The following is a 12808-nucleotide window of genomic DNA, read 5'->3' as shown; positions in this document are numbered from 1 at the left end:
AAATACTGTTAATCTATCTGCCATTCTGCAATTCCTCTCATGTAAACAATAACGTGGCGCACAGCGTGACGTGGAAAAAGGCACCTTTAACATTGCGTGATGAACTCTGTATTCCTCCACACATAAACCCCCAAAAGGAGTTTTAAAAAATCTCCGTTTTCGGTGATTCCAAACGCCGTTTACGTGTGGACGAAACAGCTGCGTTTTCAAAATCACCCGTGTACGTGCGGACGCAGCGTAAAAGAGTTAGTTGTTTATTTTCTTACTACCTGCAGATTACTTGTATTTGCTTAATTGTTTACTAAATGTTTGAGGTGTGAAATAAACCGCAATGGAGCAAAATATGGGTGTGTGTGGTTGGAGCATGTGTTTGCGTGCGCGCGCGCGGGGGGGGGGGGGCCGAATATTTTTTTTGTAAAACAAAGGGGGGCCCAGCAAAAAAAGTTTGGGAACCACTGGCTTAGACATTTCTAGATGTGTTAAACTGGTGTGAAAGAGCTAAAGCTGAGTACATGGAACTAACATAAACTTCAAGTAGATGTTCACATGAACATAGTTGTGGGGTGGAGCAGCTTTTAGTCTCCTGTGAATTTGTATCACACAGAAGTGATGTGTGCCCTCTAGAGAGTTTACAGGTATGTGTGTGCTAACACAATGCAGAGGAGGAGAGACATCAAGAATGATGTCAGAGCAGATATCGTTGCTGTTAATCAATTTGGGAGGGCTTGTAAGGCCGTTTCAAAACAATTTGTTCATTTTTCTACAGTAAAAAATTGCTTTCGGCTACTCATCGAGTCACAAGGGGTCATCGTGGTATGTAGCTCCAAATATTTGATTTGGTAGATTTTGACGCGGTTCCTGATGCAACCCCCCACCCAGCCACCCAGGGATTTGTATCCCCTCCCACTGAATGAAAAAGAAATCAAATCAAATTCAATTCTGAAAAGTGAAGTCATCAAAGGGCGACTTCTTTGGTTGACCTTAATAAAAAAAAACAAAAAACCTTTTCTCGTAACATTCTGGGTTCAGTCACTAGTTTCACATCCTGCTGAATAAAATATGAAATTTATCTTGCAATGCCCGATCATTCTCAGAGTCAGTGAGGAGGATAATCAAGGATATGCTTATTGGGTAAAGGCCTACCAAAGCTGATGACTAATACAGAAGCTGCCTGTAAATAAACAGTATTTCATTACTGCTTCTTATTTAGGCGATATTGCACTTTCAGAAAAACATTAAGAAGAATAAACTTGCAAATGAGACCTATTAAATATTTATTGGCTATTTTTTGAACATTCTAATAATATGTGTGTGTGATGCTCACATTCAGGCACTCAAGCAGCTACTCTCTGTAAGCAGAGCCTGTGAGTTAAAGAGACAATATTGGCAACAGGAATGTCATTGATCACCACATGTAAGCACATTTGCATAGGTTATGTGTGCAAAATGAATCATCTGTGTTATGACATATGGACATTGTGTCTCTGGGGGTTTGAACATCATTGAAAGGTTCTGGCATAGACGAAGTATGAAATCGTATGGGGGAGTTGCTTGGCCTTTTTAGTGTTCTACTAGTGTTTTACTTAAGTGTAAATTAATTATTTATGTCTGGTGTTGGTGACAGCTTTCATTATAGTTTATAATATAAGACATTTTTACATCGCTTTTGTGAAAAAAGGAAACATGATACAAGCAAAGTGAGGTTCATTAGCAGTTGTTTCCCAATTAGTGATTGTTGCTGGTGGAAACCACGAGAGCTGTGTAAATGTAATGCCTGGCAAATTCATTTGTAGATTAAACAAAAGCAGGCCTGCACCATATCTGCTGCCATGGGCCTAGCCTTGGTTTTTATCGACCATTTGGCCAGTCATCACACATCTATGTTCTGGTAAAGAAAACTCAGAAAAATTACACATTGTTTTTTTTAAGTGCTCTAAGGAAGGCTAAGTTCATGTGCTACATTCTTGTTCCCTCAGGAGCAACAGAAAGCATCTGGCGTGAGCAGGGTGACCCAGTGTCCTACTGTATTGCACATGTTGTTTTTCTCTCTTGGCTCTAGTTTAATTTGCTCCTGTTTGCAAAGTCAACATGTGAGTCACAAGGCACCTTTGGCTCAAAACACTGCCAATCTGTGGAAGAGCAGTTAACTGTTTTTACAGTTACTGGGACATAAAAGGGGAGAAAGGGGTGTAAGAATACAAGAAAAACAAAAAACAGCTGCATCAATACTTTGGGACCATGCGCAGCTTTAGCTCAAGCCGCATCTTGTCCTTCACAAACATATTCTTTGTGCCACATTAGTTTGTAGAGATCGGCTTCCCAGGACCGTTTTGAAGGGTAGGTTTTTGTGCAGATCCCAATGGACCCTATAAAGAAATACTCGCCACAGCCACAATCTTTTCACCCTGCTGCCTGTCCGCAACAACAGAACAAACTGCTACTAAAACTCCAGTGCAGCTCCCTTATGTGAGATTATTAAACTCTGTGTCCAGACATTATGGCAAGAATAACATGCTAAATTTTCATTTAAAAAGTTTACCTACAGTTTTGTTGTCATGGTGCAGTTGAATTATTTTTTATCTTGACTTTTTTGATTGTTTAACAGGTGCAGCAGTAAGTTGACACTGAGATCGTGACATCGTTTGACAATTGGGCATTTAAAAACAAAAGTTAACCCGTGACTCGCAGCGGTTTCTAGTGGTTGCCTGGGACCTCTCTGTGTTTCATTTGCATGTTCGCCCTGTGCTTGCCCAACTTTATAAGTAAAAAAAAAACCAACTTATTAAAAATGCATCATGGGTTATCATAATAGAACCAGCAAAATGTTCGTTCAGCTTATTTTTCACTTCATATTTTTGCCCTGCTAGTCTAGGTCCCAGCTAAAGAGGCTCTGTGTTTGAGGATATACTACTGAGTTAACTGGTGATCCTAACTTGGCTGCAGGTGTGAATGAGTATGACTAGTTGGTGACAGACTGGCAACCTGTCCAGGGCGTTCTCTGATCCTATGACAGCTGGGAGCTCCAGCTCTCTGCCATCCAAAGTTGCATAAATAACTAATAAAACAGAATGAAAAAAAAAGAGTTTTAATAATTTATCCCGTGTTTCAAGTTGCCAACCAGTGCAATGACTGAAAAAAATCATTTCATATTCCAGGAATAATGAATTTGTGCAACATGTCATGTCAATTCTCAGGTAAAACTTTATTTTTATTGCATATTTTGTCTCCATTTGTATATGATTATTCATTTCAAGTCTTTTTGGTTTATTAAATTTTGAAAACTTTGGGTTTCAAAGACCCACAGCATTAATTGCAGTATACGGCTGTGTAAATGGACCAGGCAGAGTAAACTATATAAAGGTATTCAAAGAGGAATGCATCACACTTCAGAAGTTATACATTAGAAAACAAACATATATACAAGGGTCCCTATTACACTTCCACAGCAGGATTTGAGGCAATTCCTAAAAAGAGGAAGTCCATTTCTCAGGTGCTTCAAGATGAGATAAGAAGAGTTTCCTGTTCAGACAAAGCCAGTGCAGCTGTAGACGCTTTTACCGAAGAGCCATCAGTTGTAACGCTTTGATTTGAGCTCAAGATATTTGGAAATCACAATAGGGAAACATAAACAGGCAGATCATGCAAATAATAAGGCAGTTCATGTACTGTTTTTCTGTTTTGCTTTGTCTTTGTTTTGTTTTTTATTCTGTTGTCTTTTTAATTTTGCAGCAGGAAAAAGCCTCAACAGCTACACTGTTTTTGTCTCTTCCTGGCTGGCTTTGCACAGATAAGACTGCAGCAGCTGCCAGCTGTTACTTCAGTGTTGGCAGTCAGGTGTGTACCATCGGGGTAATTCAGTGCACATGTTCCATGTCACCTTTTCATCTCAGGAATTAGGTGTTCAGGTGCATGGTGACACAATTTGTCTTTGTAATTTTCCGAGTTCCCATCTCATCGTCCTCTGCCTTCTCCTCCCACTTTTCTTGCAGTCTCATACTGGGTGAACAAACTGGTAGACCAGTCTCTGAGACACGTCAGGCTTGCGGATGATGCCTTTCTTGTAGTACTGACGTATGGAACGGCTCAGCTTGTCGTAGTTCATTGCAGGTCGATTCTTTCGTTGTCCCCACAGTCTCGCCACGTGAGCAGAGTCTTCGATTTTGAAAATACCTGGTGGGAATCAAAAGCAGTTATTACCACACAACACAACACGTGCAAAACAGTGGATGATTACACTTTATGTGCACACATAAAAAGTCCGCCACTTGGAGTCATATTTCATTTGGCATGCTTTTTGCCTTTCAGGCATCAACAAACCCAATAAGCGAAACCCTGACATACATCCGGCATTCAGTCTATTGCAGTTTTACTTTAAATACGTTTTAACGGTGTATTCTTGTGTGTGGCTGATTTTTATTGTGTAGTGTTTGTACCAATTTGTACCATTGCACTACAGGTTGTGAAAAAAAGGAGGGAGGCCTGCACACTCTTAGGTTCTGATTTAAATCTGCCTTAAAATAAGAACAGTGAATAAAATAACTATATTTGTTCTACTAATTTTCACACACATAGCCCCCTTATGTAGTGTTGTCCTACAATTATTACTTTTAAATTGTAATAATGCAAATTTATTGAAAAATTTTACTCTCATTCAAAATATTTCCTGTTTGTTTTTTGATTTTTTAAAATTAATGTGTCAAGATTTTGGAGCTTCAAAGCAGTATGATGAGCCCATAAAACAGTAGATGAACTAATAAGAGAAAAAAGCAGTTGCGACAAAAATTGAAATGTAAAAAAAAAATACATTTTGTTTTAAGCTGAAGAATAAAAGAAGAAAGCACTTAAATTGTAATAGCACAATGTCATACACATTTTTCTGCTTTTATTTAACAACACCAGGTAAATTAAGTTTTATTCATGTGTTCAAGGACTAAATAGAGCAAATAAAGAATAACTGAAATGAAAATGAAAGTACCCTTTTCTTTATTCAGCCAGCGAATGCAACGTCCATAGTTGTGGGGTTTGAGTAGGAGCTCTCTGAGAAACTGCCACAGGTGAATTGGTTGACCTGAGCAAGATGAATCTGCCTCAGACCATAGCTCCTCGCTGCCTGCACAGCAAAACAAAACCATTCAGTCCTTAGGGTCGTTGTGCATTGTTTCAATGAAAAAGCTCTGTACCGTGAGGAACCAAAAGATCAAGGAGCCCTTTAATCAGGACACTGAAAATACACAATGCAAAAGCCTGATTTTTCACTGAAATTCTGCAGCATAGTTATTAGCGTCTATGTAAAATACAGTGTTAAAATTATACTGTGCGTTGGATTTTTTTGTGAATGTGTGTGAATGCAACTTGCATGACAGCTAATGCAAACATAAGAATCTTACCTGTAGTTTTAGTGTCTCCAATGGAAAACCGCTCTTTCATCCATGCAGCTGGAAAGTAAACAGATGCAGAAAAGTTCAAGCTAAGAAAAGGCTAGAACTTCAAATAATCCCACTCAAACACACAGGAACGCAGTAATAAAATTTGCACCCGCTCAAAAGTTCACAGCAGCCAAATATCCGATAATAAAATCATCACAGGGGGTGCAGCAGGTTGCACATGTTGAACGTGTTAAATAAATATTACCTGACTTCCATATGTCCAGGTGTGCGTGCAGCGTGTCTCCACACTGCGGGGAACGCTGGCGAAACTCCTCCTCGCTCATGGCGCACAAGTCCTTTCCCGTCAGCTCCTGGAAGGCCTTTCCTGCATGGGGCAATCTGTAGAGATGTTCAGTCCAGAGCAACCACTTCTGGACATTCCCAGTGTTCCACTCTATCGGATCTGCAGGCGGAAATAGATATGAAATCAGTGAGAAAACTTCCAGCTGCCAATGCAATAAATGACCTTATCTTGGACCATTTCTTTAGTGACACTAATGTCATATGGATCAAGATAAGTCAATTATATATCAATATTGTTTTCACCTTTACCCTGTCTGTATTTTGTTTGCCTTTGACTCATAATAAATCTGCTGAAACCACAAGATAATCAAGCTTTTATGCCACAACAGTTTTAATCAGTAGAACAGACGATTGGGGATTGCATAGGTTTATAACAGCTAGAAGCCATACAATACATGAAAAACGCTTCCTCTGTTTGCTTTATGAGCAGGAGAGGCCTCGCCCTTAAGACTGTGTACACGTCTACTGGCAGGCAAGAACCATCACTATTACAATCCAGGAGTACCTTTGCAAAGGTCAGGATTAAACAGATCCTGGAGCAGGCAAACACAGCTTTGCGTCAGTAAGGATATGATTTAGGAGTTCTGTCATCTTGTGTCCACACAAATATGTGTTGATTTTGCGAGTAAGATCCAGTAGCTTAAGTATCTGAATCTATATTTGCAAATACAGAGAAACACTTCAGCATTTTGGGGGAGATGAAATATGTTTTGTTTAAGGTCAGCTTCTTTGTCAGTTATACGCTGTAATACACTCGCCACAGCTGCAGGTGTGCTGGAAAGCAGCCTACCTGGGGTGATGTTGAGCAGTTTGCAGGCTGTTTCAATGTCCTTCAGTACTTCTCCCACAACCATGCTCTGCACTTGCTCCAGGGATCGCTCCTCCTCCTGCCCCTCCAGGCCAGGAGAGATCCCCTGTTCCTGGCTATCAATGACCGGGCACTGCTCCGGTTCCTCCCGGGGTTCTACGCGGTTCATGGGTAAAGCCAGTGCTGAAGAGGCCTCTGAAACTTTCACCAGCCAAGTAGCATCTTCTGTGAGGAGCATGTCGAAGCAGGAGAGGTAGACGCCTGGCATGCCCCGCTCCAGGGCTTCCACGTTTGGTTTGGTTTCCCCCATCTCCCAGGGGTCTTCGCAGCCTCTGCTTTGCTCCAGGATGGCGAGGGAGTCTTCTGTCATCCCAATCCGAGACCCATACGATGTGGTTTCTGGTACGCTGCCCACTGGGTTTGACATAACTGGTCCTGAGAGAGAGAGAGAGAAAAAGAAACACAAAAAGCCACATTAAACTTCTATGCTGTGAACTGCAAATGAAGTGAGACGTGATTTAAAAGTTTGTAACTATTCGGCGTAGCATAAAATCTGAAAGATCTCTCTGTCACATAAGCCCATGGTAACAGGTGTGTATGCCACTTAAATCTGCAGCAGACATTAGTTCATTTTAAGTAATTTAATCAAAAAAATATGCAAAAAAAATCACGATTTAAGTCATGGTTACCTTTTCAAACAGTTCCTCTCCTTTGTTTCTCAAGATACTAAAATGGCAGCTGCTTTAGTTTTGCAATGATCTCCATCAGAGTTGTGCATGAATGTGCAGAGAACTGAGGTTAGACTGTGCTGGTGTAGGCTCTCTAAGAAGCTCTATAAGTCTAATGGAGATACTGACCCTCAAAACAGTTAAAACACACACAGCGCTGACAGGCGTGGGGCAAAATGGATCTGACTGAGTCTCTTATTTGAGGGTCACTGGCCCAGAATGATTCGTTTCATGGGGGTAGGTGACTTGTATTGAGACCCGAAACAGCTCTGCTGTCTGCCCGGGCTTTCAAGGTGCCGTCTCTGCAGCCCTCTGTCTCCACTGTCAGCTGGAGATTTTAATCAAATCGAAGTTAGATAATGTGGAGAGAAGAGCGTGCATAAAATCTGCCCAGCCAAAATGTCTGTTTTATGAAGAGCAGGCTTTATGAAAACAGCCCTTTAATAGGAGGTGGCCTTTAAAAGTGTACACTTATGAAGGTTTGTAAGCTGTAGCACAAGTGTAATCTTGATTATGACACCCATAATGCTTACCTGCCGCAGCTGGTAAATGGGAGGACACAGCAGCAGGTTATCAGCAGCTGTGGCTGATGCCACAGTAAAGGAAGTAAACTCCCACAGAGTACATGTTCAGGGAGAGTCACCATGTAAATTGTCAAAGTGCAAACTAAAGTCAAATTAAAGTCTCGTAAAATTTGCAAAAGTGATATATAGCATCCACCGAGTCAAAACCAACAATAAGGGTAACTTTGAAATAAACCACGAAGACATGAGAGCTCTCGAAAGAAAAAGAATCCATTAGTTTGCAAAGCTTTAACAAACGTGAATTTCTCAGCCGTGCTGCACTGACCGCGGTCTTATCTGTTTTGTTGCTTATGCTGTTTGCACCTTTGATTTTTTTCCTACTCTTGTTCTTGTTAAAATGCTTTTACTTGTCATTACCAGTTCTCTTATTTTAAATACATTTTTGTTGTTCCGTGTAAGGTTTTCCCAGTTTAACCTGTCATCATTTTATCACCACACACACACAATACGAGCTCAGAAACGATTCTCTCTTTCCATTATCAAAATAAACCAACTCAGTGGAGAATTATTGTCTGTTATGTGGGATTTCAGATTACACACTCCCTGAAGCTGCTGTCTGAACTGGTCTCCTACTGAGGTCAGGCGCATCAGCCTGCAATAGGAAAACCTGGATTGCGTAGCTATATTCACCTAAAACGAAATGTAAAATCTGAACAAGCTAAAACTGTATTTCCACTATTGCCAAACACAACTAAATGAAATTTCAACTGCAAAAAGAAAAAAAAATCCCCTTCTAGCTCTTGGACCTCAGCATGCCATTGATAAATAGCCGCCACAGTCTTCCTTTTATCTCTAAACTTCTCGTAAATATCACCCACCCTGCCTTTTACTCCATCAGTCTGTCAGATTAAAAGCCACTGGTATCCAAGCCTGCTGCTGTGAGTCAACTCTGCTCTGTAACAGCTTGCGCTAAGCCCATTAGCAAAGCAAATTTAGCCATATTACCTTCTTCCAAAAGGAAGCGGGGACACCAGAGAAAGACACAAACACCCACCCCTGCAGAGAGGGATTAAGGCCCTGACTGATCTCTAAATGAGTTTGGTCAAGACGCTGATATTCATTTCAGGAGCATTAGAGCTTGCTCCATTTACTCAGCAAAGTCAGCCTTGGAATCAGAAGGAATGGGACTCTATCCATGCTGGCGCCCTCCCTGGGAACCATATTTTTTCCACCTGCTTGGTCTTATTTAACACAAATACGGTGATTATGTGAGGTGAAGTTTGTATCACTGCCTTAAGTTTTGTATGGTTATAGCTGCGCAAAGAGATTTTTTTTTTATCCAAATTGCCCTTTGCCCAACCTGCGGGTCCTATTTTTATGTGGAAAAATTCTTTTCCTAAAATGAAAGTGGTGAAATTTCCAAACCAGTGGAGCCAATCTAGCTAAATATTAACCTGCGAGCCAATTCAGCATTGTTGAACAGTTTTGTGAAAGAAGACAGGTAAGTGTTTAATTTATAGTTAATGAGTAGTGATTAAAACAACTCTAAATGTCCGGTCTTGTTTAACTTGGATGAATCCATTCAAGCACCAAAAAAAGAGAAAAGGTCAGCGATTAGATCTGATGCCATCTATCAAGGCATAATCAAAACACACTGAGTGTTATGCTGGTAGTCTTTCAGTCTGGTATTAAAGAAGCGTATACAGCCAAGAGTGACTGTTTGCCATGTGACCCCCCCCCCCTTTTTTTTTTTTCCCCCCTGTTATTGTTCCTCATGGGAAATTTGGTCCCGCTCATGAAGTCATTATTCAGAGAAAAACGGAAGGAATTTTATCTTCTTCTTACATAATATGACTGTTGCTCTGAAAGAAACGCCTGCTGGTTGGAAGAGATTTAGATCTGCAGATTGCTCCCTTAGGGATTTTTTTATTGCAGCAGTGACATGTGCAGGTGCTCTGTTCACATTATAAATTAGCTTCAGTTTATGTGCTTATTTTATGAAATGCAATAAAGGTTTATTCCGTGTGCTTGTACTTACATTGCCTTATAATACTGATCCCATTAAACTCTGTTTTTAACAAATTTTTCCAACCACCTACACTGCTAGGGGATGTATGGTGATTCATATCTGCTGTTAGTCAGGTGTGCAGGCATTAAGCCAATATCCAAGGAAAATGGCTTTGATGTTGGTCTAAATTAATCTTGACAAAGAGTCTACTTAGAGCTAATTATGCTGGTAATAAACCTCATTTAATTGGGGTTGGACCTAAAGATTGGAAAACTTGAAAATGTGATAAAAAAAAATAAACCTGTCACTGTTCTAGCAAAGACAGATATAAGGGCTGCCGTTACGTGGCCTCGGGCGTTTTCTTGAGCGCTGGGTTTAAATTGTAAATCATCACAAGATTAAAGAAAAAAAAAAACCAAACAAGCAAAAAAACACAACAGTTTTTTAAATGTTAAACACAAGGATGACTTTTCATCCTTTTCATCAGCTGCCTTACAAAGTGTGATGATATATGTTATTTGAGACATAATTCACAACTCATAACTTTATCAGATCATAGCACACGCTGGCAAACAGGCACTCTGGTTAACCTTTAAATGCTAGAAATAAAAATTAAAAACAAAACAAACAAACAAAGAAAAAAATACAGAAACTATCGGACTATTTCACACTTGACCCAACATAACTGAAATCCTGCAAGTCTGAGGGAAATGGGCTGTGAAGCCACTGAAGAGAAAAACATGTAAGAAGGAACAAGGAACAAATCCTGTATGTCTAACAGGGCATATGTAGAGGATTTGGTTGAACCATCAACTTGTTTTTCTAGATGAAACTAGTTCATATTTGTATATGACCAGTTCATGGGAACATGAATCTTTTACTTTTTGTTTATTTAATGTAATTTTTTTAACTTGTGTGGGTTTGAAACTTATTGCAAATCTGAAATAGCTGTCAGCAAACTGTCAGCGTGCTTCTTTAGAAGAGAATCCCGGATAATTTTCAGTCTCCCGAGTGATCAGAGGCAGAAGATTGTTCATGAGAAGTCAGGTCTCACCCCCCCGATGGAAGTGAAAAAGGAGCTAGGGTTTGTTCACTCTTTACACAATCATCACTGTTACCTTTCACGTGTACTGATTGCAAAGCTATGAAATTGTGTGCCATTATTTCTGTGTTTATATGATATGATATCTGTTTCAAAGCTTTAAAAACACTTTTGACTTCAGACCTGGTCTGACAACCAGGAAAGAACTACTATTTGATTGTGTAAAAACCTGCCCCAGTATTTCACACCAAACCTACTGAATCAAGTAACCAAGTATTGCATGAATGGGGGGGGGGGGGGGGGATAGAAAGGTCTTTTCTGTTTTTCTTACCCCACTGTTTGTACAATGTTATTACGTGTGATTATCTGTGCTATCTTGTTATCTGTGCTATGAATTAAAAAGAGATGTTAAGATTTATATAGATTCTACATTTAAACTGTGGCTTTAAACACAGACAAAAATAATTTCATACATTTCTATACTAACAAGGTCACAAGGCCTCTGAGAAATAATCGATTAGCTTGACATGAAAAGGAATATAAATGCACCTGCACCCTTGGAAGAAACAGAGCAGACAATCCGCTTCTGTTATTCCTCTTTGGAATTTCTCTTCTTTCTGTCTCAGGTAGTTGCAGTCGTATTTGATTTCCACCTTTGATTAAAACCACAATGAAATCCCCCGTCTCATCCCACAGTGACAGCAGAAAGAAATCTGTTGGGTTTTTTGTGTTTGTTTCAAAGTCAGTCTATTGCTGTGGTTTATGGCATCTAACTGACAACAGCATTTTATCTGACCACATTTTGCATATTTCCTTTCTGAATGGAAACTTTCAGATTTGCATGAGATTTATGAAAGAAGAAGAACGGGTCTCAGTCTCTTTTTTCCTTTTATATTTGACTGGGCATTTATTTATTTGCTTAATCTGACTTACAGTTGGTTCAGGAATGTTTGAATGTTTCTTTTTAATATTTTTACTCTTAACTTTCATATTATGAACAGGGAATGTATTTAATAATTAAACCTTTCCCTTTAATAACTGTTGCTTTTTAACAGAGTCAAAATCTCTGGATTTCACTAATTAGGTTACACAACCTGTTCAAGACTACTAAGAAAACTATAGACACACACACATATATATCTCAGATATACAGCTTATGTCCTATAAATAATGGGCCTATAATAAGATTGTGCTACAGAAACATCCAAGACCCTGTTTAAAAGAGCAACGTCTTACCCCAGCAATGATGCTCTGATGTTCTTGAATCAATGACTTGACTGGATGCTGGCAGATGCAGTGCTGTTTCCAGACAGTGGCCGGTTGCTGGCTGAAGGTGAGGCGCAACAGGCAGCGGGCAACCTTCAGTCGGCTTCTTGCTGATGACTGTCACTGAGCCCCAAACCCAGGTCTCCTCAAATCTTCTCAGGCTTTTTTGTTTGTTTGTTTGTTTGGTTTTTGGTTTTGGCAGAATTATACTTAACCTGAAAGTCACAGCCTAAAACACAACTGCACACTTAGTTCAAGTGGAAGCACCTGCTGTGTTCAAAGTGAAGCCAAGAGGACTAGTGGCTGGGTGAGTGAGTGCAAAGGAATTCCACCTCCATTGACTGCAATTTATATTTATAAGGCAGCCATGTTTACTTATGCAGACAACTCTCTCTCTCTCTCTCTCTCTCTCTCTCTCTCTCTCTCTCTGTGTGTGTGTGTGTGTGTGTGTGTGTGTGTGTGTGTGTGTGTGTGTGTGTGTGTGTGTGTGTGTGTGTGTGTCTTTGCTGATTAGCTCAGACCTCCTCAAACACTGCAAGCTAACCTTAGTGTTTAGGTGAGAGAGAATTCAAAGTGATCAGATAAATAAATAAAAATTGCTGTTTAAAGTAAGTGATTATGTAGCCAAATACAAAATTTTAGTTAGGAATACTTTTCTTATCACGCTTCCATGTGTTGCTGGTTTTTGTTTGTACTCCTACTT

The 12808-nt window shown here is 39.9% G+C and overlaps 1 protein-coding gene across 1 annotated transcript; it reads right to left on the bottom strand.

Annotated features, from left to right (window-relative positions):
- Window positions 1-2882: 2882 nt before the first annotated feature.
- spdef (SAM pointed domain containing ets transcription factor) lies at window positions 2883-12410 on the bottom strand. The gene is made up of 6 exons (XM_084929273.1): window positions 12076-12410; window positions 6520-6972; window positions 5632-5829; window positions 5388-5435; window positions 4976-5110; window positions 2883-4170 (listed from the first exon to the last, which is right to left on the bottom strand). The coding sequence occupies exons 2-6, from the start codon at window positions 6962-6964 to the stop codon at window positions 3992-3994; spliced, it is 1005 nt and encodes a 334-aa protein (XP_084785399.1). The 5' UTR covers window positions 6965-6972; window positions 12076-12410; the 3' UTR covers window positions 2883-3991.
- Between the last annotated feature and the right edge of the window lie 398 nt (window positions 12411-12808).

The sequence above is a fragment of the Perissodus microlepis genome, chromosome 5, assembly GCF_051167445.1.
Source record: "Perissodus microlepis isolate ML-2025 ecotype Zambia chromosome 5, ASM5116744v1, whole genome shotgun sequence".
In the NCBI taxonomy this organism is placed as follows: domain Eukaryota; kingdom Metazoa; phylum Chordata; class Actinopteri; order Cichliformes; family Cichlidae; genus Perissodus; species Perissodus microlepis.
This window is presented reverse-complemented; position numbering and strand designations above follow the sequence as displayed.